Genomic DNA, 24,779 nt, shown 5'->3' with positions numbered 1-24,779 from the left:
TGGAGTTACACACTTGCATTCCCTTTCATGCCCAGAGAGGGCGCACAGCCATAGGCAATTTATTAAGCTAGGGAAATGCTGGGTATCACTTTGTATCCCATCCTATTGTTGCATGCACCCAGTCTCCAAACAGCGAAAGACTTCAGGGGTTCCAGTGCTTTTGCAGGGTTTGGTTTCCTTGGAATGAAGATCAACGGAGACTGTGGTATCCTTAGGATTTATGGTTTTGTTTACAACCTGACCATAAGATGGAAGGGCTCACAGCATTAGCACTGCCAAAGAGCTTGCCTCCCATTTTGGTTCCCAGGGAGAGGAGATCTCTGAACCATGAGCTTTGGGTCCAGCATGGAGCAAGACGAGCCTCTGTGCCGCCAGCTTCCAGCACTGGCCAAAGCTCACACACAAAGCACAAGCTATTGCTCTTCTCCCTTACAAGGTGGTGTTGCTTCCAGTTGGGTGAGGTGGGAGAGGAAGGTTGCACCCATTTGTCTCTAAGGCAACAGGGCAACCTCTCTGGACCTGTAAATGGTGGCAACTAGCTGGTCAGCTGAGGACACTATCTTACAAAGGAACGGATCTGACTGGCTCAGCGGCCTCTAATGCTAGTTTTGAAATCTCCTTGATACAGATACACCACCTAAACTTGGTTTGATTCAGCAGCCTAATTTGGAAGAGGAAAATCTTTCAGTTGTTGGTATTGTTAATAATCTGGGAGTCAGAAGCCCTTGTCCGATGGACTACAAACTGCTCCCAGCGCTCCCTTCTGCGCCACCTTGGCTTGGCTCTCAATTAATTTTATCCACATAACTGACCATAAAGAAGGGGCAAACTGGGCCAGATGCCATTTATTCAGGAAGCAGTAGTGCCATTACATGAGTGGATTTTGCAGACTGATGCAAACTGGGACCCTAGAGTTAGGAGTAGCAGGCTGTATCCCTTTGCTTCCTGCTTCCACCTATTTCGGGAAGGAGCTCAGTTAGGCCATCTGCTCTGCTCCAAGTAGGACTGGGAGAGACCCCTGTCTGCAACCCCAGAAAGCTGCTGCCCATCAGTGTAGACAGTACCGGATTAAATAGACCAGTCATCTGGCTTGGTACAAAGTTCCTATGCTGAAGTAGGAATCGTCTGCTGTTTGAATTGTGGGGAAGAGGGAGCTCTCATTTATAATAGGTAAGGAGTAAGGCACCTATTAACCTCCTGCCCCCACAAACCACGGTCCCAATCCTGACCAAGGCCCCTATGCCTGCAGTTTACTAATGACAAATTGCATACAAGTGTTGTATATAGTTTGACTCTTGGGGTCTTGTGTGGCAGTTATGGGACTTTGGCAAAACAGATGACCAGTGTTCCTTTCCTGTCCAGCCTCAGTGGCGGCCTGATTCTTGGTGTGTGTGTTTTCTCCCTGCTCCTCTTCTCTTCTAGAATGGAGGGGATGGCTCCGAAAGCGGCGAGCCAGCAGTGCATCCTCTTCTGAAACGGTCCCAGAGTTACATCCCCAGTACCAAAACGCCACCTGGGCCACCCGTCCTCAAGAGCGGATACTGTGTCAAGCAGGGGAATGTGGTAGGTCTCTGCCCTGGCCGGCCTTGGTGATGAAGTGGTGCTGGGTTTTAAAACCTGGTGCTTCCGTTGTGGGTGATGAAATCGTCCGGTGAGGCTTGCGGCGGCGGGGGGACTGAACATGAAGGTGGTTGTGGTGACTCCTGGAGAGAATTCCAGGTAGCCCCACAGCATTTTGCTGCCTGAGATGGAGTAGCAAACAGTGTCAGGTCTCTAGGGATGGGGAAGAAATCTGTTTTGGTTCACATCTGAAGCTGAGCCCACTTAATTTGCACTATCTGAAATACTGCATAACAAAACACAGTGTTTCTTTTGAAATTTTGAAATTCTCTGAGTTTTGCAATGACACTCTCTAGCCAGGCAGTATGCACAAAAATACATATACTCAGGTAAAGTGTGCAGTGAAATGCACATACGTTAGTGGGGGGAAATGTGAAAGTGTATATTTGGCAAAGTTAAATAAAAACAGTGTATATTAGGAGAGATTTGCACTAAAATGCTGATAAATCTTTATGAGGACTTTTAAAAATACATTTTACAAACTCATGAGGAAATGTGGAGAACTGAACTGAAGACTGAGAGAAAGTGAAACTGAGAAATTCACCTATCTGTAGCCCCCACCTCACCCCCTCAAGTTATAGTCATGGTACCTAAGTTATCTTGGCACCTGAGACAGCACATTTCATAAGCACCTCCCCTCCTCATCTGGCAGTAAAAATACATCAATAGTAAATTTAAAATAGCTACCAGTTTTCTGTCATTTCAAGACAAAAACATTCCACCTGGGACAGCTGCCACATCCTGTCTAATGGTAGGGCCGGACCTGTGAGAGACCCTTTTGAGTGGATACGCTGGCCTCCAACTCCCATCAGCCCCAGCCAGGACAGCCAACCATCAGGAATGCTCAGAGTTGTAGTCCAACAACATCTGCAGGGATTCCCCCAGTCCCGATAGGGGTCTGGTTCCCATGCTGTCCTCTGCTTGTCCCCAACACTGACCATTCAGAGCCTCTGTACACAAGGGCTCTACTTCGTTATTATGCCTGTGGGTGAGGAATCCCATCCCGAAACTATCCATTCTTGAAACAAAAAAAATCCCTCCAGTAGCACCTTAAAGACCAACTAAGTTAGTTCTTGGTATGAGCTTTCGTGTGCATGCACACTTCTTCATCTGAAGAAGTGTGCATGCACACGAAAGCTCATACCAAGAACTAACTTAGTTGGTCTTTAAGGTGCTACTGGAAGGAATTTTTTTTGTTTTGACTATGGCAGACCAACACGGCTACCTATCTGTAACTATCCATTCTTGTATGTTGTTTTGAAAAGCTATCTAACCTGGTGGTAGCAAATCACACAGGTTAAGTCTGTATGGTGCAGAGAGCAAGATCACAGGCTCTTGTGATGTGGAGTGTTTGGGACAGCTGTGGAAGACTTTGATAGACTATATCAGCATCCAAAAGGGGTTGTTTCTGTCTTTTAGAGGAAGAGCTGGAAACGGCGGTATTTCACCCTGGATGACTTTTCCATCAGTTACTTCAAGTGTGAGCAGGTAAGCCGAGGGCACCAACCTTTTTGGACCAGTGGGCACATTTTGCATTTTGAGAGAGTGCTTCTGGTGCCAGTCACAAAATGGCTGTGATGGGGCAGGTGCAGCACAAAAGTGGGCTGCCACAAGGAACATGGCACAGCGCAAAACTAGAGAAACAGCCACCCTTGGCATCCTGCCCTTCCTCCTAAAGACAGCAACAGGGAACGTTCTGGTTGGCTACTCCACATTCACCTTCATTTTTCAGAAATTGCTTAAAACGTAACTGCAGATTTTGCTCTGTAACTTTCTTTCTAGAAGGGCTAGAGCAGGGGTAGTCAACCTTTTTATACCCACCACCCACTAATGCATCTTTCTTGATGGCAAAATTTCCTTACTGCCCACAAGTGCTCGATGGAAGAAGGATTCAGCTTGTGTCATAGAACCCCCTACCACCCACCTAGAATCCTGAAATGCCCACTAGTGGGCAGTAGGGACCAGGTTGACAACCTCTGGGATAGAGACTTGATTTTTAAGTTTATTTTTTTAAAAAAGCTTAGAGTCAGAGTGCATCATTGAAAAGCTTTGCAGGCATTGTGTTCCGGCTGCTGCAGGAGCCAGAGTGGTGACCCCTGAGGGAAGCCAGGCTGCTGTGCCTTTTGAGAATTGCCATTTGCTCTTGGCTGCTCTCGTGACTGGTGCAAGGGGCCCCAGTTCCTTCAGGACAAATGCCTGTTTTCCATTAAGCAAAAAAGGGAGGCTGATGTGAATCTGCTATGTCTGTGGTGGGAAATTGCCGGCCACAACTCCTGTGCATGGTGGCATCAGGTGCAGGTGTAGTAAAGCTGCAACTGGGCTGAAAGTGGGTTTGTGCTGCCCGTCATCGGACCAGAGGTGCCTGCAAAGCTCTGCACACAGTTTGTTTAGAAATGGCGCGGGCCAGAGCAGTTCCCATGATGACACTGTGACCTCAGCGGCTGGGCCCCCCTGTCCACCAAGGAGGGTGGGTGGGAGAGAGAAGGGTCTGGTCAGCAAGCTGGATCTCATTCTCCACCCATGCTGTGTGACTGCTGTGAGGGAGTCAGGTTTGGACAATTGCAGGTTAAGGTGACTAAAAGAGAAGTTGCTTTATGGTCATAAGTACCAAAGAGGAATGCTGCTGTTTCAGGCTAAAGGTACATCCAGTTAAGATCCTTTTCTCACTATGGGCAGCCAGATGCAAGCAGACAGGACATAAGCACAGCCATACTTTACAAACTGTGCTCCCAGTAACTATTCCTGGGGGTTGCATGCAGCCACGTCATGACTAGCCACCATGGAGAAGCCTTACACTCGGCAAATGTTTTGAACCTCCTTTTCAAGACATCCTGTTGGGCAACTATCACTACATCTTGTGGTAGTGAATTCCTTCGTTCAACTCAGCGCTGTGCAAAGGAGTTTTTCCTTTTGTCTATCCTGAATCTTCCAATGCTTGGCTTCTAGCCCAAGGTCTGGAAAAGCTTCTGTTGCCTCTATGTACAGCTTTGTACAGTTCTATCATGTATACACAAGCCCCATTACTTAACTTTTTTCCTACTAAAATGCTCAAAAGTTGTAACCTTGTTACTCTTGCCACCAGCTCCCCAGAAGCTCATCTGCCAACTCAATGGCTCCATTAACTGCTCTTGCCTAGATTTTCTGCTCTCATTGCTGACAGTTCAACTACCTGGCATCTGTTTTGCTTGTCTCCTCAGGACAAAGAGCCGTTGCGATCAATCCTCCTGAAGGATGTGCTGAAGACTCATGAATGTCTAGTGAAATCCGGGTATGGCTTTTGTTTCCAGCTGGGTTTTATATTTGGCATTGGCACTTGGAGCAAACTTCTGCAGGTTCTGTCTGTGAGGACCAGTGAGACCCAAAGTTTTGGGGGCCCCAGCACCTTACTGGAGAGATAGAGATAGCGGCAGCCCCAATTACTTGGCAATTGCACAGGGATGAAAAGTGGTATATACCCTGTAAATATGGGACTTTAAAAAGAAAAGATCGCTGCTAAGATTGCTAGGAAGAGCTCTGTCACCCCTTTGCAGTTCCTCTCTTGCCCGACACAAATGGAACTTCAGCTTGTCTAGTCAGGTGTCTCATCATGGAATAGTTAAGGAAAAGGCTTAAAGTGGGGGGAGTGATGTGATTCAGAGGGGAATAGAAGTTTAAACCCTCTCTTACAGACCATGGACCTAAACCAAGTCTCTCTCATTACGTCTTCTTCTTCTTCAAATTTGTATACAGTTCACAAAATAAAATTACAATATAAAAACATAAGATACATAATAAAAATAAGAACAAAAAACAAACCAATGACCCCCCAATACATTTAAATGTTATTTTTGACTGGTGCCTAAAGATGTATAAGAGCATTCCACAAATGGGAGCCACTGCAGAAAAGGCCTGTTCTTGTGTTGCCGCCCTCCAGACCTCTTCTGGAGGAGGCACATGATGAAGAGGCTCAGAAGATGATCTCAGGGTCCGGGTAGGTCATGCTGGGAAGGGAAACTTGGAATTTCTGCAGGCAAAGCAGCTGTTCTCTCACTGGTGGTTGCAGGTTTATTTTGTGTTCCAGAAGATAACTTAATAGTGTGGGAGAACTTTTGTTTTTTGCTGGCATGTGTGTATTCCTATTACATGGTGTGTCGCGCAGCGGTAAATTAATCAACACAGAATCTTCTTCATAAACCGAATAAAACTTTTACTTAAGAAAATAAACTTGTTCAGAAACAGCATAGATGAAGAGCATACACAGAGTGCTCATAGCAGCTATCTGACTCTTCACAGAGCCACAATCATAGTCACGGATTAAACGGAGTCCTGGAGCCACTCTGTCTGCAACAAGACACACAGGCCCAGGCACTACACTGGGAATGCCTGCAAACAGGATGCAAATCTATTGAGAGAATGAGTCATCCTGTAGATCATAGAATCATAGAGTCGGAAGAGATCACAAGGGCCATCGAGTCCAACCCCCTGCCAAGCAGGAAACACCATCAGAGCACTCCTGACATATGGTTGTCAAGCCTCTGCTTAAAGACCTCCAAAGAAGGAGACTCCACCACACTCCATGGCAGCAAATTCCACTGTCGAACAGCTCTTACTGTCAGGAAGTTCTTCCTAATGTTTAGGTAGAATCTTCTTTCTTGTAGTTTGGATCCATTGCTCCGTGTCCGCTTCTCTGGAGCAGCAGAAAACAACCTTTCTCCCTCCTCTATGTGACAGCCTTTTATATATTTGAACATGGCTATCATATCACCCCTTAACCTCCTCTTCTCCAGGCTAAACATGCCCAGCTCCCTTAGCCGTTCCTCATAAGGCATCGTTTCCTGGTCTTTGACCATTTTGGTTGCCCTCCTCTGGACACGTTCCAGTTTGTCAGTGTCCTTCTTGAACTGTGGTGCCCAGAACTGGACACAGTACTCCAGGTGAGTTCTGACCAGAGCAGAATACAGTGGCACTATTACTTCCCTTGATCTAGATGCTATACTCCTATTGATGCAGCCCAGAATTGCATTGGCTTTTTTAGCTGCCGCGTCACACTGTTGGCTCATGTCAAGTTTGTGGTCAACCAAGACTCCTTGATCCTTTTCACATGAACTGCTCTCAAGCCAGGTGTCACCCATCTTGTATTTGTGCCTCTCCTTTTTTTTGCCCAAGTGCAATACTTTACATTTCTCCCTGTTAAAATTCATCTTGTTTGTTTTGGCCCAGTTCTCTAATCTGTCAAGGTCGTTTTGAAGTGTGATCCTGTCCTCTGGGGTGTTAGCCACCCCTCCCAGTTTGGTGTCATCTGCAAATTTGATCAGGATGCCCTTGAGTCCATCATCCAAGTTGTTGATAAAGATGTTGAATAAGACTGGGCCCCAGACAGAACCCTGTGGCACTAGTCACTCTTCTCCAGGATGAAGAGGAACCATTGATGAGCACCCTTTGGGTTTGGTCAGTCAGCCAGTTACAAATCCACTGAGTGGTAGCATAGTCAAGACCGCATTTTACCAGCTTCTTTATAAGAATATCATGGGGCACCTTGTTAAATGCCTTGCTGAAATCAAGGTAGGCTACATCCACTGCGTTCCCTTCATCTACCAGAGTTGTAATGAGTCATAATGATTCAGCAGTTTGCTGTTAACAGTTAGCAGTTAATGAATGATTGTGTAGGCCTTGCAGTCCTTGCTTTACTGCTCCTGCTCTTAAGAACCTTTGTCTCATGACATGGTGCATTAGCCATATAATGTCTTGCCAAAGGAATACTGCAACACTTTTGTAAAATAACTCACTTAAAGAAGAAAAGTGTGGTCTCAACAGGTTGGCTTTTCCTTCTGTGTTTTCTAGTGATCTTCTAATGCGGGACAATCTCTTTGAAATCACAACGAGCTACAGGACCTTCTATATCCAGGTAAAATACCCTCCTTACTGACCAGTGGAGACTTGGCAGATAGGGCAGTTTTGGGGAAGCATCCTAGGGGTTTCTTGGAGAGAAAATCCGTTAGGAAGTCTGGCATCAGGGACCCTTTAAGACTCCTTTGCCTTCTTCCAGGTCAGACGGCTGCATTGACTGGGCCTGATGGGAGTTGCAGTCCAAAACCATCTGCAGGGCACCAGGTTGGAGAATGCTGGCATAAAGCTGGGATGGGGGAAGATGGCCAGGAGCTCTGGAATCTCCTCAGCTTTCTCTGACTTCCTCTTGAGGGAGACTTAAGAATTACCGTATTTTTCACTCCATAAGATGCACCTTACCATAAGGTGCACCTAGTTTTTAGAGGGGAAAATCAAGAAAAAATATTATTTCCCCAGCCCCAAAGAGCAGCGGACAGGCTGCGCACAACCTGTCCGCTTCTCCCAGAGCTTCTCGGGGCTGCCGGGGGAAGCCCGGGTTTTGCCCCCAGCCCTAAAGAGCAAAGCCAGCAGGATCCCGCTCGCTGTCCTGGCTTCCTCTGGCTTCCGGGAGAGGCTGTGCGTGGCTATGGCAGAAGCCAAGAGAGTGAGCGAAACCATCCCGCTGGCTGGCTTAGTTTCTGTCCTGGCTGCTTTAGCTGCACGCAGCCTCTCCGGCCGGGAGAAGCTGTGCACAGCTATGGCAGAAGCCAAGACAACCAGCGGGATGGTTCCGCTCGCTGTCCTGGCTGCTTTAGCCGCGTGCATCCTCTCCCGGCCGGCTAAAGCAGCACCCTTTAAGGAGCGTGCAGCTGCTGGGGGCTTTTCTCCTCGGGGAAAAGCCCCCAAGAGCGGCGCACTCTTTAAAGGGTGCGCGGGCTCCTGCGGGCTTTTCTATGAGGAGGGAGAAGGGACTGACTGGCCACGTCAGTCCCTTCTCCCTCCTGGGGAAAAGCCCGCAAGAGCCGTAAGGAGCTTGTGTGCGGCTCTTGGGGGCTTTTCCTGCCTGCCTCCCCCCTGCATTCGCACCATAAGACGCACACACATTTTCCCTTACTTTTTAGGAGGGAAAAGGTGCGTCTTATGGAGCGAAAAATACGGTACCAGCAGCCCAAAGAGCCTGGCTGACATGTGGCCAACTGCTGTTCATGCACCGACAGATGGGAAAGGGGAAACACGACCAAGTCTAGGGTTTTTTAGCCTTGGTCTCTCCCTGTCTATAACAACCAATAATTCATGTTTTAACTTAATGTGGTAGCCTATAATGTAAATCTGCAGCTATAGAGGCTCCTGTGACAACTTTATCCTTGAAGTTGCGGCACAATGGAATTGATCTTTTAATTATTATTAATAAACACAGCATGAAGGATAAACCTTGACGGCTTTGCTGTTAAAGGCATAATACTTATTTTCTGTCAGAAATACTGTTTCAGGTTTAAACAAGAACTCTTACCTCCACAACAGAACTGCTTCTATTAAGTCTATTTCTTCCTAGAATGGCTATCTGCTTTTACTCTGCCTGTAAAACATCTCTAGCCCTCTTCGCTCCACATGAGGAAATTAAACCAGTTAATTCTGCCCCACACACCCTTAGCTACTTCCCTGGACCAGGCCCTGCCAGTTAGAATGCCAGCTTCTCTCTTTACCCTCCTCACTCTCTCCTGATGGGCCGTTTCTCCTCCCTGCTGTGATTGGCGAAGAGCCTCCAGGAGGATGACCCAATGGTCTGTCCATCACACCAGGGTCTACCTGCACCCCAGAACATCCCTCAGAATATCTCTGTGCTGCATTTGATGAGTCATAGTCCTCAGAAGACTCCTCTGTGTAGAGATGGGGGAGAAATTCGATTCAGTTAATGTTTAAAAGTAAACCTAGCAAATTTACATTTTTCTAAAACAGTATGAGAACTGAAACACAGGCATTCTTCAAAATTTACACTTCTTCAAATTTTGCATTGCAGTTCTCCAGCCAAGTAGCATGTAGGAAAATGCATATAATACAGTAGTGTGCATAAAGCAGGGGCGGACTTTAGGCTCTCAAATTTCAGCAGCACCCTGTTCAGTGCTAAAATTTAGTGCCCCCCCCACCTCTTGCACTCTGTTCTAGAGCATTGTTGTCTTGTCCCTGCAATGTAGCACCCAGTACTGTACTGGTCACGCTCCCCTAAAACTGCCTCTGCGTAAAGATACATGTATTGGGGGAAATAACATACAAAAAATAACATACATATTTGGAAAGTCTGTGTTACGAATATATACGATAGATTAGATAGATATAGAAGATAGATAGATAGATAGATTAGATAGATAGATAGATGATAGATAGATAGATAGATAGATAGATAGATGATAGATAGATAGATAGATGATAGATAGATAGATAGATAGATGGATGGATGATTGATAGATAGATAGATGATAGATAGATGATGATGATAGATAGATAGATAGATAGATAGATAGATGATAGATTAGATAGATAGATAGATGATAGATAGATAGATAGATAGATAGATAGATAGATAGATAGATAGATATAGATAGATAATGATGATAGATAGATGATAGATAGATAGATGATAGATAGAGATAGATAGATAGATAGATAGATAGATAGATAGATAGATGATAGATAGATGATGGATAGATAGATGATAGATAGATAGATAGATAGATAGATAGATAGATAGATAGATGATAGATAGAGAGAGAGAGAGAGAGAGAGAGAGAGAGAGAGAGAGAGAGATAGATAGATAGATAGATAGATAGATGATAGATAGATAGATAGATGATAGATAGATAGATGATAGATGATAGATAGATAGATAGATGATAGATAGATAGATAGATAGATGATAGATAGATAGATGATAGATAGATAGATATAGATAGATAGATGATAGATGATAGATAGATAGATAGATAGATAGATGATAGATAGATGATAGATGGATGATAGATAGATAGAGATAGATAGATAGATTAGATAGATGATAGATAGATAGATTAGATAGATGATAGATAGATAGATAGATAGATGATAGATAGATAGATAGATAGATAGATAGATAGATAGATTAGATAGATGATAGATAGATAGATTAGATAGATGATAGATAGATAGATAGATAGATAGATAGATGATAGATAGATAGATAGATAGATAGATAGATAGATAGATAGATGATAGATAGATGATAGATAGATAGATATAGATAGATAGATAGATAGATAGATAGATAGATAGATAGATAGATAGATGATAGATAGATAGATGATAGATAGATAGATGATGATAGATGATTAGATGATAGATAGATAGATAGATAGATAGATAGATAGATAGATAGATAGATGATAGATAGATGATATAGATAGATAGATGATAGATAGATGATATAGATATAGATAGATAGATGATAGATAGATAGATAGATAGATAGATAGATAGATAGATAGATAGATAGATATAGAGACAGGGACGCGGGTGGCGCTGTGGGTAAAACCTCAGCGCCTAGGACTTGCCGATCGCATGGTCGGCGGTTCGAATCCCTGTGGCAGGGTGAGCTCCCGTCGTTTGGTCCCAGCTCCTGCCCACCTAGCAGTTCAAAAGCATGTCAAAGGGCAAGTAGATAAATAGGTACCGCTCCGGCGGGAAGGTAAACGGCGTTTCCGTGCACTGCTCTGGTGCCAGTTCGCCAGAGCAGCTTCGTCACGCTGGCCACGTGACCCGGAAGTGTCTGCGGACAGCGCTGGCTCCCGGCCTCTAGAGTGAGATGAGCGCACAACCCTAGAGTCTGTCAAGACTGGCCCGTACGGGCAGGGGTACCTTTACCTTTACCTTAGATACACTGACTCAATGAAATTCCATACATAAATGTGTATATTAGAATAAATTTGCACTAAAATGCTGATGAATTTTTATGACTGGTTAAAAAATACCACAAACCAATGTGGAAATGAGAAACTTGAGAGAAGCCAAAATTGGCAATTCCATCCATGCCTACTATCTAACCAGAATATTTCTATAGTGATAAATTACATCAGTGTGTAAAGGTAAAGGGACCCCTGACCATTAGGTCCAGTTTTGACCGACTTGGGTTGCAGCGCTTATCTCGCTTTATTGGCCGAGGGAGCTGGTGTACAGCTTCCGGGTCATGTGGCTAGCATGACTAAGCCGCTTCTGGTGAACCAGAGCAGCGCACAGAAACGCCATTTACCTTCCCGCCGGAGCGGTACCTATTTATCTACTTGCACTTGGACGTGCTTTCAAACTGCTAGGTTGGCAGGAGCAGGGACCGAGCAACGGGAGCTCACCCTGTCACGGGGATTTGAACCACCGACCTTCTGATCGGCAAGTCCTAGGTTCTGTGGTTTAACCCACAGTGCCACCCGTGTCCCTACATCAGTGTATACTGGTCCTCAAGTGATCAGCACACATTATGCAATTTCAGAATTGGTTCCCAGTTGGGAAGACTGTGTTTGTTTTTAAGTTTATTTTTCTCTACAGTAAATTTAGCCCTTGACAGTTAACTCTGGTCTTGCCCTGCCAAACAGGATGCTTTGCTGACAACCTTTCAAGCAGAAAGGGTTGAGTGAGCTGAGACTTTATACACAGTTCCTTTTTGGCCTCTGGGGCCCTCCATACCAAGGGCAGCCTGCTTTTGCAGCTATTTCACTTCTCCATTCCATCATATTTATAGTGAAAGTTATTTGTGCAGGTGCAAAAGAGAACCATAAAGATGGGGATTGTTCACATGTACAGTGTGTGGTAGAGCTGGTCTAGGTCTTCTTTGAAGAAGACTTCTCCATTTATGTTTCCTGTGTTATGCACCATTGGGGAGGAAGCTTCCTAAATACGTAATCCACCTGAAAGCTACTTTGTGCAATCTCCACGGACGAGAACTGTACATTGGAGAACTGCACAGGTCAGCCATTTCTAGTAAAGATAGGGAACAACTGGCCCTCCCACCATCTCTGCCCTTTGGCCACAATGCCTAAGGCTTATGAGATTCGTGGTCCAATGACACCCAGAGGGCAACAGCTTCCCTGTTTCCTGGCTTAGAGCCTTCAGCAACAAGGAAAGTGGACAGAGTTGGGGTTTTGCACAGGGTGCTCAAGAGTCCAGCATATACCTCAAGCTGTGCAGTGCACTATTCCTTGCTATTCATGGGCAGGCTGCTCCCTGTATGTGCACCTGTGGAGTCGTGCTAAGAGAGTCAGACTAGCCAAGGAGACCTGGGCTCAAAGCCCCACTCAACCAAGAGGCTCATGGGATGATGTTGGATGGGCTGATGCTCTCTTTCAGCCTAACTTGTCTCACAGATTTGTGAGGATAAAATAGCGGAGAATCCTGTATGCCGCCCTACGAACATAGGAAGAGCTCAAAGCCAATGCTCATTCGGCATCCTGTTTCCTAAAGTAGCTTATGGGAAGGAAGCCCACCAGCAGCCCTCTTCCACTTGTGTTCTCCTTTGGCTGGTATTCATTGGCATGTTGTGGCATATGGCCATCACAACTCAAAGCAATTTGTAACTTTATCCTCTGTGAATTTGATTTCCTTTTAAGGTTGATTGGCCATCACCAGATTTTGGGGCATAATCCCATACCTGCCACCACCAATATAATTAACATCATTAGTATTAGTATTAAGATATTTTAGAAATTTTGGGGGGAGGGCAGGAGTGAAGATTTTAGCACCTCAGTTTTGAGACCATTAGGAATATAGAATAAGAGCTTTATCCTGAGTCAAACTCATTGGTCCCTGGAGCTCATTATTGTCCACACTGATTGGCAGTGGCTCTCTAGGATGTCAGGCATCCATACCCAGAGATGGCCAGGATTGAACCTGGAACCTTCTGCATGCAAAACAGATGCTCTTCCACTGAGCTACGATCCTTCTGGGTGAATTTTAGCATCTCAAGGTATCCTGCAAAGTCCAGAAATGTGGGCAGTAGTTTTTCCAGAGACAAGTTCCAGAAAATAGAGACCAGCTGCTCCTCTTGGGACATGGGTGTCCCATGGACATAAGAAGAGCCTGTGAGACCATTCCTAAGGTCTGTCTAGTCCAGCATTATGTTCTGCAGTGGCCGCCAGATGCCCATGGGAAGCTCGCCAGCAAGACCTGAGTGCCACTCTTTCCGCTTGTGATTCCCCTCAGCTGGTAGTCAGCTGGGATAGAACATAGGCCTTGTGGTTAGTGGCCTTATCCTCCAGACACACCCTCAAAGCAACTGTAATGCAAGGGAAAATAACAAATAGGATCCATCTTCATGTTAAGGCAAATACAGGATGTTGCCCGAATCTGGCATCTTCACTTCATCATCTGCCTCCTTTCCCCATAATATATCAATGTATGTATCATTGGCTGCTGCTAGCAGGAGAAAAGCATGGGTGACTACAACTGCGTGTTCCGAGGAGGACATGGGCAGTATGACTCCAGGGTGCCATTACTGGGGACCAGCAACCGCATGTCTGCATCAAAGCACAGCCCAGTCAGATCTCTGTGTGTGTTTTGCAGGCATTGCGTTGCTGTGTCATGCCCATTCTGGAAGGGCCAAGGGACCACTGCCAGTCTGGAGAGGCCCTCTAAAACCTGGCTATGTAACATTTTAACTGCCATAGCTTCTGCGAACAGACTGATATTCTGTGCACAGGGCTTCCCACAGCCTCCCAGTCTGCCAGTCTAGAGAGGCTCCAACGTGCTCTTCTCCGGGGGTCCCTGGTGGACTGTGGGCCCTCGCTGGGTCCCCAGCCATGTCTATGCCTGACGCCAGCCATATGCAAACATGTGCTCCCCCTCTGCCTGGCTGTTTGTGAGGGGTCGTGGGGGTGTTCTAGCCTAGCATTTGGATTAGCCCCCAAGGGTAGAGAAGGTGGCCACTTCAAGTCTCTGACAACTCAAGGAGCATCAGATGTTGGACAGCACCAGAGCTGTGTGTCAGCCCCCACCAGCCTCTATATGTGGAATATTTTCAGTTTGTTTTGATAGAGTTCACTCAGATTTGGAACATAGGAAGGTACCTTGCGCTTAGTCATACTGCTGCTTCATTTTGCTCGGTGCTGTCAATGGCAGCAGCTCTTCAGAGTTCTCCTAGCCCTACCTGAGATGCCAAGGACCTTCTGCATACAAAGCAGATGCTCTAACCATGAGAGAAGATCAGAATAATAGGGGCAGGTGGAAATATGTTTTTTCAGAATGGTTTTTGCAAAGCAGATTGCTGTTCTATGCACATGTCAGGGAGTTGCACCTGGCTGAGTTTTGTTTATCAGTCACATAACTGTGTGGTAAGGTCTTGTGCATGAGAGCATGCCAACATCATGTTGGGCAGCACTTTGGTTCAGAAGCAAGAGATCATATGTTTGGTTCGTAGAAGTAAGCAGATTCCGTCCCTGGGGTCTCAAGTTAAAAATATATTGGTTAGCAAGACAACAGCTGCCATTCAGAGCAGGCAGTATAGGGCCCAGCAGTTTGATTCAGGGCCCATCCATACCTCAGCTTAATATGGAACCCCTTGTGCCTCCTTTAAAAACCCCACTTGTGACATTCTCCTGCAACGACTGTTCACACACACTTTCTCCTTCCTAAATCTGGAGAATCCCTAGGCAATCGATGTAGCAGCCCCCTGTATCTCCTCTAGCCAACCTGGTAAAGACCCTCCGGGTATGAAGCAGGGCAAGGAAGCGTGTGGCCTGGGGAGAGTCCGAAGGGCCAGATAGAAAGCCTTGGAGGGCCCCATTTGGGGTTCCCCACATGCTTGAGGTTCCCCATTCTTGAGCTGGGCCAACAAGGTGGGAAAGTGCCAGGGACAGAGGCCTTCTGGGAATTCAGTGGAACAGGAAGAAAAGGTTGATTCCTGCAGCCAACAAACCACAGGAATGCTTGGATTCTGTTCAAAGTACACAACCCAGAGCTTCTTGGAGGAAAAGCAGGATGTAAAGCTTGCTGGCCGGCCTGAACAGCAAAGAAGCTTCTGCTCTTGCTGAGTCTTGTACCTCCACCTCTTTGCCGCTGCCATAGCATCTCCCACAACACCTGTTCACAGCAGGAAGTGGGGCTGGCCGCTGTGGCAGAGGGATAGCCAATATGGTGCCTGCTGGATGCTGTTGACAACAACTCCCATCAGCCCCAGCCAGGGGTCAGGGATCATGGGCATTGTAGTCCAATAACACCCAGAGGACAGCATGTCGGCTACACTGATGTAGTACTTTGGCAGTACTGTAAAAGGAACAAACACTTACTTAATCTGTATCCCACCTTTCCTCCAAGCGCCTCCAAGTGTGGCATCCATGGTTCTCTCCTCACCTGCCTAATTTTATCTCCTGTGAGTTAGATTTAAGCTGTGAGAGAGTGATGGGCCTAAGGACCCCCAGTGAGCTTCCTAGCTGAGCGGGGACTGACTCCTTGAGTCTGAAACTCTTATGCAGGGAGCTGCCAACCTTTATCTGCCTAAAGGCACATTTGGTGCCCCCCTTGGGTCACTTTACTCTTCCCAGAGATATTGGCAGAAGTTGGAGCTGGTGAATTTAATCTGAGCCTTGGAAGGCAAATAATAATAATAATAATAATAATAATAATAATAATAATAATAATAATAATAATTTATATCCCACCCTCCCCAACCAAGACCGGGCTCAAGGCTGCTAATAATCAATAATAAAAACAAGTTGATTAAAATACAATTTAAAAACCAAGATTAAAATACAACATTAAAACATTAAGATGCAGCCTTTTCACAGGAGGAGAAAGGAAAAAAGAAAGAGGGGGAGGGAATCAAATTGACTCCAAGCCAAAGGCCAGACGGAACAACTCTGCCTTATAGGCCCTGCGGAAAGAAATCAGATCCCGCAGGGCCCTGGTCTCATGAGACAGAGCGTTCCACCAGGCCCTGGCTCTGGTTGAGGCTAATCTGACTTCCTTAGGGCCTGGGACCTCTAGGGTGTTGCTATTTATTGACCTTAAGGTCCTCCGTGGGGCATACCGGGAGAGGCGGTCCCGTAGGTACGAGGTTCCTAGGCCGCAAAGGGCTTTAAAGGTCAAAACCAGCACCTTAAATCTGACCCTATACTCCACCGGGAGCCAGTACAGCTGAGAAAGCACTGGGTGAATATGCTCCCATGGCAGAGGGGCCTTGCTGCAGCATTCTGCACCCGCTGGAGTTTCTGGGACAGCTTCAAGGGCAGCCCCGCGTAGAGCGAATTACAGTAGTCAAGACTGGAGGTGACCGCCGCATGGATCACTGTGGCCACGTCGGGGCGGAAAAGGTAAGGGACCAACTTCTTGATGCGGCAAAAGGGAGGAAATGTTGCCTTGGCTGTTGCTGTAACCTGCACCTCCATGGAAAGGGAGGCTTCAAGGATTACACCCAAACTCTTAACGGAAGGCAATGGCACTAATTGGGCCCCCGCAAAAGAAGGGAGTTGGTCCCTCATCTCCATACCATCCCGACCCAGCCAGAGGACCTCTGTCTTCGAAGGACTTAGTTTCAATCGGCTCCCACAAAACCATCCAGCCACAGCTTCCAAACATCTGGTCAGTGTGTCCGGGGTCGAGTCGGTATGGCCATCCATCAGCAGATAGAGCTGAGTGTCATCAGCATATTGGTGACAACCCTGCCCAAAGCTCCGGACAATCTGGGCAAGGGGGTGCATAATGATGTTAAAAAGCATCGGGGAGAGGATTGCACCCTGCGGCACTCCACACACCAAGAAGTGGCGCAACGACATCTCCCTCCCTAGTGCCACCCTCTGTCCCCTATAAAAGAGCACAGCTATTTACGGGCTATGCCCTGTATCCCCACGTTGGCGAGACGGTGGTCCAGAAGATCATGATTGACCGTGTCAAAAGCTGCTGACAAATCTAAGAGAATCAGCAGTCCCGACCTGCCTCGATCCAGTTGTCTGCGGGGATCATCTGTTAGGGCGACCAGAGCCGTCTCGGTCCCAAAACCAGGATAGAATACGGACTGAAATGGACCTAAAGCCAATGTTTCCTCCAGAAACCTACCAAGCTGTTCAGCAACTGCTCTCTCAATTACCTTACCCAGATATGGAAGATTTGAAACTGGGCAGTAATTGGATAGATCTAAAGGATCTAGTGAAGTTTTCCTTAAGAGTGGACACACAACTGCTTCCTTCAGATTCCCTGGGAATATCCCCGTGCCAAGGGACAAATTGATAATTTCAGCCAGGGGGGTCCATGTGACATCTGGACATGTCCTAATCAGCCAAGATGGGCACAGATCGATGAGGCATGTGGTGGGCCTACCAGCTTGGAGGAGTCTATGCACATCAGCAGGAAGTATCCGATCGAAATGGTCCAACACTGGACCCGAAGACAATCAAGGGGCCTCCAGTTCTGTCACTGTATCTAAATTGGCAGGGAGGTCACAGTGGAGCAACAGGACGTTCTCCGCAAAAAGCTCGCGAGTGCCTCATAGCTGTGGGTCAAATTTGTGCTTAAATTTGGTTGTCCTCCTAAGTACGTTATCGACCTAACTATTCTAAAAAGTTGTGCTGGGCGAGAGCTAGTGGATGCAATGGAAGCTGCGAAGTAAGATTTCTTAGCAGCTTTCATAGCCATCTCATAGGCTTTCATAAGCGCCATATAAGATGCTCTTGAAGCTCCGTCATGAGTCCGTTGCCATATTCGCTCTAGCTGTCTGAGATCCCGCTTCATTTTCCAGAGCTCCTCAGTAAACCAAGGGGCCCGGTTTCGACGGGGTCGCATAGGGCGCTTAGGCACGATCTCATCGATGGCCGCCAAGAGCCGGTTATTCCAGTCCTCGACAAGGTCATCTAATGAGTCGCCAGGAGGAGCAGGGTCCCGCAAGGCCTGACGGAATCTATCCAGATCCATCAGCCTTCGCGGGCAAGCCCAAATAGGCTCGCCACCCGAGCAGGGGAGGAGCGGGAAGTCAATCTTGGCTTTCAGAGCATAGAGATCAGACCATGGCACTTCCACAGCGGGGAGCATGATCACATCTATGCCAGCACCAAAGATCAAATCCAGCATGTGGCCTGCTTGATGAGTGGGGCCCAAAACAAACTGGGAGAGCCCTAGCGTTGCCATGGAAGTTACTAGGTCCAGAGCCTGTGAGGAGGGGGCGGCATCGGCATGGACGTTGAAGTCTTCCAAAACCAATAGGCTTGGGAACTCCAAGACCCAGCCCGCCGCCACCTCCAGCAGGTCTGACGGGGTGGCTGCTGGTGCGCTGGGTGGTCGGTACACCAGCCAGACAGCCAAGCTCTCCCTGGTGCCCCCACAAGACCAACACATTCAATGCCGGAGATCGCCGGTGGTGGCAGAGCCCTGAAAGAGCAATCCTCCCGGATTAACAACAATACTCCTCTTTGACAAACAGTCCGCGATTGATGGAGGACAGAGAAACCTGGAGGTGTTATCTCATGTAGGGAGACTACTTCACCTTCCCGTACCCAGGTCTCCGTCACGCAAGCCAGGTCAATCCCCTGAGAGACAAAAAAGTCACGCATGGTAGCGGTTTTATTGCCTATGGACCTGGCATTGCACAACACCAATGACGGAGGTGGGTAAACCCTGCTTGCCCTACCCTCGTCCCTTGGGATGGGGCATAGATTGGAAGGGGTTTGAGCATCACTGCATCTCAAAACCCTTCGCAGATAGTGATATCTAGCCCCACCACCATTCTTCCCTAGCCCTTCAATAGCGGGAATCCCAGACCCCATACTAGCCTCCCCAATAGAGGGGTAAGATCCCCTCACTAACAAGTCATCCCTGGGCCAGGACTCCTGGGTCAGAATGGTATGGGGAAGAGGTGAAAGTTTGATAGGGTAATTTTCCCTAGAAGATAAAACCCAACCAACCTCACCCCAAGTGGGGAGTTAGCTGTTTAGTAAGCTGTCAATCCCTCTCTCTCTCCTGGGTTGATTGAAGGACTGTTGATTCTATCTGTGGCTGTGGGAGTATTAATGAGGCATGTGCTATAAAATGGGAATCGCTGGCCAACAAAGAGCCAGCTTCGACTTCGGAAGCTCTGTCCATCCTGTCTCGCCAGGAGTACCGTAGAGGTCGATCATTCTCATAAGTTTTTGGAACATTAGGCAAAGGTCCAGATATAGATTAGGTCTGGATTTCTCCAGACTGTCAGCAACATAGAATTCTTTAGGTGTTGTTGACATAGAAAATGTCAGAGGCGCCAAATTCCTCATCTACTTCGATGTCACTTGAAAAGGGAACAGGGAGTTGCACTGATGTCTTTCTATGGGGTAAGAAGCTGTTGGGCGTCTTTAAATATTGTTTTCTAGGCTCTACTGTCCTTATATTTTGGGTAGAAAACTCAGTCTTATATTCGATAACCTCTTCTTCGGATCTTGTAATTCTAGGCTTACAGAATTCTTTTCTTCCTTCGGACAGTTAGTAGTATTAAGCTTGTCTGCATTAGCTTTGGCTCTATGCAAGGAACCAATTGCCTCCTTGTTTCGTCCTTAAATACCCTCACTGGATGGAGAGAGTGGAACCACCATAGAGTATCCTTTATCTCCATGAGTCGAGATGGGAGGGCTGAGGACCTAAAGGTCATAAATAGGCATGTGATGTTTCCCAAGGTAGGCAGGAAGTGGAAATTTTCTAGATTTCGGTAATGGTAATTCAGGAGCTGAGACAAGGACGTAGTAATTTGTCTGTGATTCATCCACCTATGATCGTATCGGTGAATCTCATGCATGAACTGGTTCGTTTGCAAGACTATAAAATGGTGCATGCATGGAAAAAGTGGATAGAAAAAAGATTTTTCCCTCCTTCATAGCTCAGGGTCATCTAGTGAAGCTGAAGGTTGGAAGTTTCAGGACAGATAAAAGAAAGAGTTAAACTATGGAACTCCCTGCCACAGGAGGCAGTGATGGCCACCAACTGCAGGGCTTTAAATGAGGCTTGGACAAATGCATGGAGGAAAAGCCTATCCAGGGCAACTCGCCACAATGTCTGTGCTCTGCCTCCACAGCCAGAGGCCATCATGTTTCTGGAAACCACAGGAGGGGACAGGGCTCTCCGACTCAGGTGCTGCTTGAAGGTTTCCCACAGGCGTCTGGTTGGCCACTATGAGATCAGGATGGTGGACTAGGTGGGCCAATGGCCTGATCCAGAAGTCTCTTCTGAGGTTCTTATATAGAGCTGAAATGGGGGGAAGTGACATTCTTCCAACTTCCACTTTCAGCTCTATGTATTTTTCAGGGAAAGGGAAAGTAGGCAAGAGGCCAGAAGGTGGGGGCTCAGGGGCTTAGCGGGTGCCAGGGGAAGATTGCAAGGGTATCATTGTGCTGCCCATGGTGACACATTGGCAACCTTTGCTCTGACCGCTTTGAGGTCGTCGTCCCCCCAGTAAACTGGTGTATACATTTTATGAAATAATTAAATAACCACTAGCTCACGCTGCTTCTCCAGTGTCTTTCTTCAAGGCCAGGATGAGAACATCCCCTGCTACTCCGTGTTTGTTCACCCCTTGCTGTGATGAGCAGCAGTCAGTGACAAGAACTTTCCCTTCCCTTGATATTTGGGGTGAGATCTAGCTGTTATTTATGTGTGGGCAAATCCTGTTGACTTCAGTGGGGCTTACTCATGTAGCTGAGCTGTCATTCTCAGATTGTGCTGCCCATCTGGAAGGCAACTGCTTCCCTTTCTCAGAAAGCCTAATTTTTTTAAAAAAAGGCCCTGGGGATTTGTTGCTTTTGGGGGATGTGTGTGTATGTGTGCTTTGAAGAAATGTATTTCTGAAGTCTCACTTCTGTCCCCTTGTGGAAGTTTGCATGGCAACAGGTGAACTTTGTGTGCCTGTAGTGTAGACTCTCTATTTTGCAGAAGGGATTTTCATTTGCAGACAGGCCTTTGTCACCCCTGCGCAACAAACCCACTTAAAAACCAAACAAACACACTGATTTTGTAGTTTGGGGAGAGGTGAGAAAATGCATTGAAAAGTGTGGATGAACAAATGACTAACAGGAAGAAATGTAAACATGCTGCAAGCAAATCAGAATGAATGTGGGGCAAATGCTCATTGTCATATCACTTCCCTGCAAACAAATATGAAGATTGCTCCAGAGAGACTGGAAACAGGCTAACTGCCACATAAGCTTCTTGCAAGCAAGTCCAGTTGAATGCTCAATAAGCAGGTCTATTGGAGGGGCCCTTATATTTTTCAAAACAGATCAACCATTGTCTAGCGCTTATCTCCAGCAGTCCTGGGTCCAACATGGAACTTACACAGAACCTATTAGAGTCTAATCTGATTAGGTCTTGCTGTCTCTTCTTCATGATGTGAACATTCAGCTTTTCACCCCTTCTTTTCACATTTAACACGATGGGAAGGAACTTTAACATGGTAGCCACTTGGCTAGGGCAGGAGTGGGGTACCGGCCCCACAAGGCAGCTCTGACTGGAGGATGAGGCTATCCACTTGTCAATCACTAGGTCAGTTCACCTGCAGACCCTCTTCCTGGCCTGAAATGTCATGGTGCAGCATAATCCAGCTCTGGGGATGGGAGTCTCGTGGGCTGTGTTGTTTTTGGCTGATGTCTTTATTCTTTCTCTCTGCAGGCCTATAGCCCTGAGGACATGCACAGCTGGATCAAGGAGATCAGTGGGGCTGTGCATGCCCTAAAGAGCTGCCCTAGGGTAGGTCATATCCTTTGCATGCAGAATTAATTAGTTTTTTGTGCTTGTTTTCTTAAGCAGACATCATCCATTTTAATGTGTTGGGCAAACATTTGAGAAATATCTCACTTCCTGGAGGCAGCTTACTAGTCTCTGGCTTGATCCCACAGAAACCGGGAATGGAAAGCGGGTGAGATCGGAGAAATTAATGAGCATTATGCAATGGGAACATGTATCTTTCCGCCTCTGCAAGCAACTTGGCAAAACTTGCTTAACTTTTCCTTGGGGGAAAAAAGATATTAATCATAATTCTGTGGCTTAGAAATTAAGCAGAAATTGGGGGCTAGAAATTGGAGCAACTTTATAACCCCATCCCATGCAGTCCAGTTTTGTGGACCTGATTTTTTTTTATATAAATAATTTTTATTAACCGACCAATCAAATCACATCACATCACATAAATTCCAAAGTAAAAAGCCGAATTTTTAAATTTTTGTTGGGGGTACCCATATTTCAAGTTCCGAAGGGGGTCCAATCATCATCTTGCTGCTGCATTAATGTCCACAAATCTGTCCAAATAATGTTTAAACAAAAAAAATCCTTCCAGTAGCACCTTAAAGACCAACTAAGTTAGTTCTTGGTATGAGCTTTCGTGTGCATGCACACTTCTTCAGATACATCTGAAGACTAACTTAGTTGGTCTTTAAGGTGCTACTGGAAGGATTTTTTTTGTTTTGACTATGGCAGACCAACACGGCTACCTATCTGTAACTCAAATAATGTTTATAATTCTATCCAATCCTATCTTGCTGTTTCCCACATCTCATTTTGTTATTTTTGTATAATTTTTCCTTTCTCTTTGCGACCTCTTCTGATAATCTCCTTAAGCAGGTAAAAACAAGTTGTAATCCTGTGTGAATTTTTCCGTTCGTCCAATAGCCATATCGAGATGGTTTCCATATATCATCACTTCCATAGATAAAAGCACTCTTTCCATCATTAATCTTCACAAATCTGTCGCCTTCTTTAGTCCTCTGAGGAGGTTCGCCCACAGTATAAAAACAGATCCATTCCTCCTCCCAGACATAAATCTTTCGACAGAACTTGCCAAAATGGCGACGCTGTTTTTTACTTCGTCATCCCAAAGCTCTTGTACTTTCCTCGATCTCCTTAAAACATGCTTTTGGTTAGAATTTATTTTCACACAGTATTAAATCATCCATCTTAGGTCATTTAATCGGCATGTCTGACTTGTGGGGGGGATTATTGGTTAATCACATAGAAGAAAGAAAGAAAAGTTTTTTCCCCTCCCCCATCCAGTCCCGCTGCCGACATACCGAGCCTTGATGTGTCTTCTCATGATATATTCCTGTTTATCCGACCCGTCTTCTTTCACAGAGGTCCCTTCAATTAGCAGTCTTTACTCCCCATTCTTCACTTGAAATATGTGCATTTGCTTCTTCCTAATTGTTTATTTTCAAGTTGCTGCAGCTAGTGGCGCGATCAGAGACAGCGTCCAGGAGAGCCGAAGTCCACACAAGGGCGTTCTGCCTAGTGCCCTCACCCCCTTGAATCCAGGGGTGATTTATGGGCACAGCAGGCAAGGGCAGTCCCCCCATTCCCTTGGGGGGGGCAGGGAGGCTGCATACTCCCATTACAGCCTCTTAATTACCTCATGTGGGTCGGAGAGATGTTATTGTCGGCCATCTTCCAATGCGCCCCTAGTGGCCCCGAGTTTTGTGGACCTGATTATTATTATTTACATAGGAACAAGTTGCAAGTTGGCATAACTTAGTTCAGTCTCATTTCTTTTATTTAGTCCCCTCGAGGGATGGCTCTGCAAGGAGACTTTAGCCAAGACCACAGGTGGAAGGACCAGGGAATAACCACTGCCCATCCAAAGCACAGAATAAAAAAAACCTGTTTCTCAGTGGCCACACTTGTTGCATCCTGTCCTAGATATTCTACCTCGTCCACCCCTGGTTTCCGTTATTAGATGCACCACTTTCAAATATTTTGCCCTTCATAATCAATGAGGGCTAGTAACTTGTTTTGCAGAGGGAAGAAGCAGAAGTAGAGACTCTTGTGATCAGAGAAGCCGGAGTTCACTGGAGGACCTGCATTGAGGAGGCTGACTCTTCCACCTGAGAGTCAGGGCCTTTCAAGTCTTTTGCCTCCTCTTCCGGGAGGAGGAGCCATCCTGCTCTCTAGTTCTGCCTCTGGTTCCTTCTTCTGTGAGGAAAAAGATCCTTACTGTCTTTGTGGTTTCTCTTTTGCTTTAGCTTTTGCTTCTTGTACAGTATGTTGTTGGTTGTCATGTAGGAGTTGGCTGAGGCTTGCTTTTGTCTCATACTTTGTTAGAGCCACTCATCCATCTATCTCATGATGGTCTACACTGACTGGCAGCAGCTCTCCAGGCTTTCAGACAGGGAGTGTCTCCCAGCCCTTCCTGGAGATGCCAGGGATTTCTGACTCCCAACCGTTTAACAATAGCAACAATTTCCCTCCCAAATTAGGTTGCTGAAATGAAGAAAGCTGAGGGGCTGTGGTGGGGAACCAGGACTAGATTTTTATATGAAAGGGCTGTGATCTCAGTTCTGGTACTGAAAACAAGTTCATGATGTGCACTGTGAGGGGCTCTTTTCTTTAATTCTAAGTCAATGTCCACCCCT

At 46.4% G+C, this 24,779-nt stretch overlaps 1 protein-coding gene and 1 long non-coding RNA gene across 2 annotated transcripts in view; one reads left to right on the top strand and one right to left on the bottom strand.

Moving 5' to 3' along the window:
* LOC309358312 overlaps positions 1-24,779 on the bottom strand; it is a 367,127-nt gene that overhangs the window by 53,924 nt on the left and 288,424 nt on the right. The window lies entirely within an intron of this gene.
* The window catches only part of PLEKHA2 (pleckstrin homology domain containing A2), a 96,447-nt gene that overhangs the window by 64,365 nt on the left and 7,303 nt on the right, over positions 1-24,779 (top strand). Inside the window, exons 7-11 of the mRNA XM_081891075.1 lie at positions 1,423-1,563; positions 3,040-3,108; positions 4,818-4,888; positions 7,441-7,504; positions 22,051-22,128. Coding sequence (XP_081747201.1) covers positions 1,423-1,563; positions 3,040-3,108; positions 4,818-4,888; positions 7,441-7,504; positions 22,051-22,128 — 423 coding nt within the window. The remainder of the gene's footprint in view (positions 1-1,422; positions 1,564-3,039; positions 3,109-4,817; positions 4,889-7,440; positions 7,505-22,050; positions 22,129-24,779) is intronic.

The sequence above is a fragment of the Podarcis melisellensis genome, assembly GCF_964234715.1.
Source record: "Podarcis melisellensis genome assembly, chromosome: 15".
Lineage (NCBI taxonomy): Eukaryota > Metazoa > Chordata > Lepidosauria > Squamata > Lacertidae > Podarcis > Podarcis melisellensis.
Note: the sequence above shows the minus strand (reverse complement) of the source record. Positions and strands in the feature narration are given on the sequence as shown.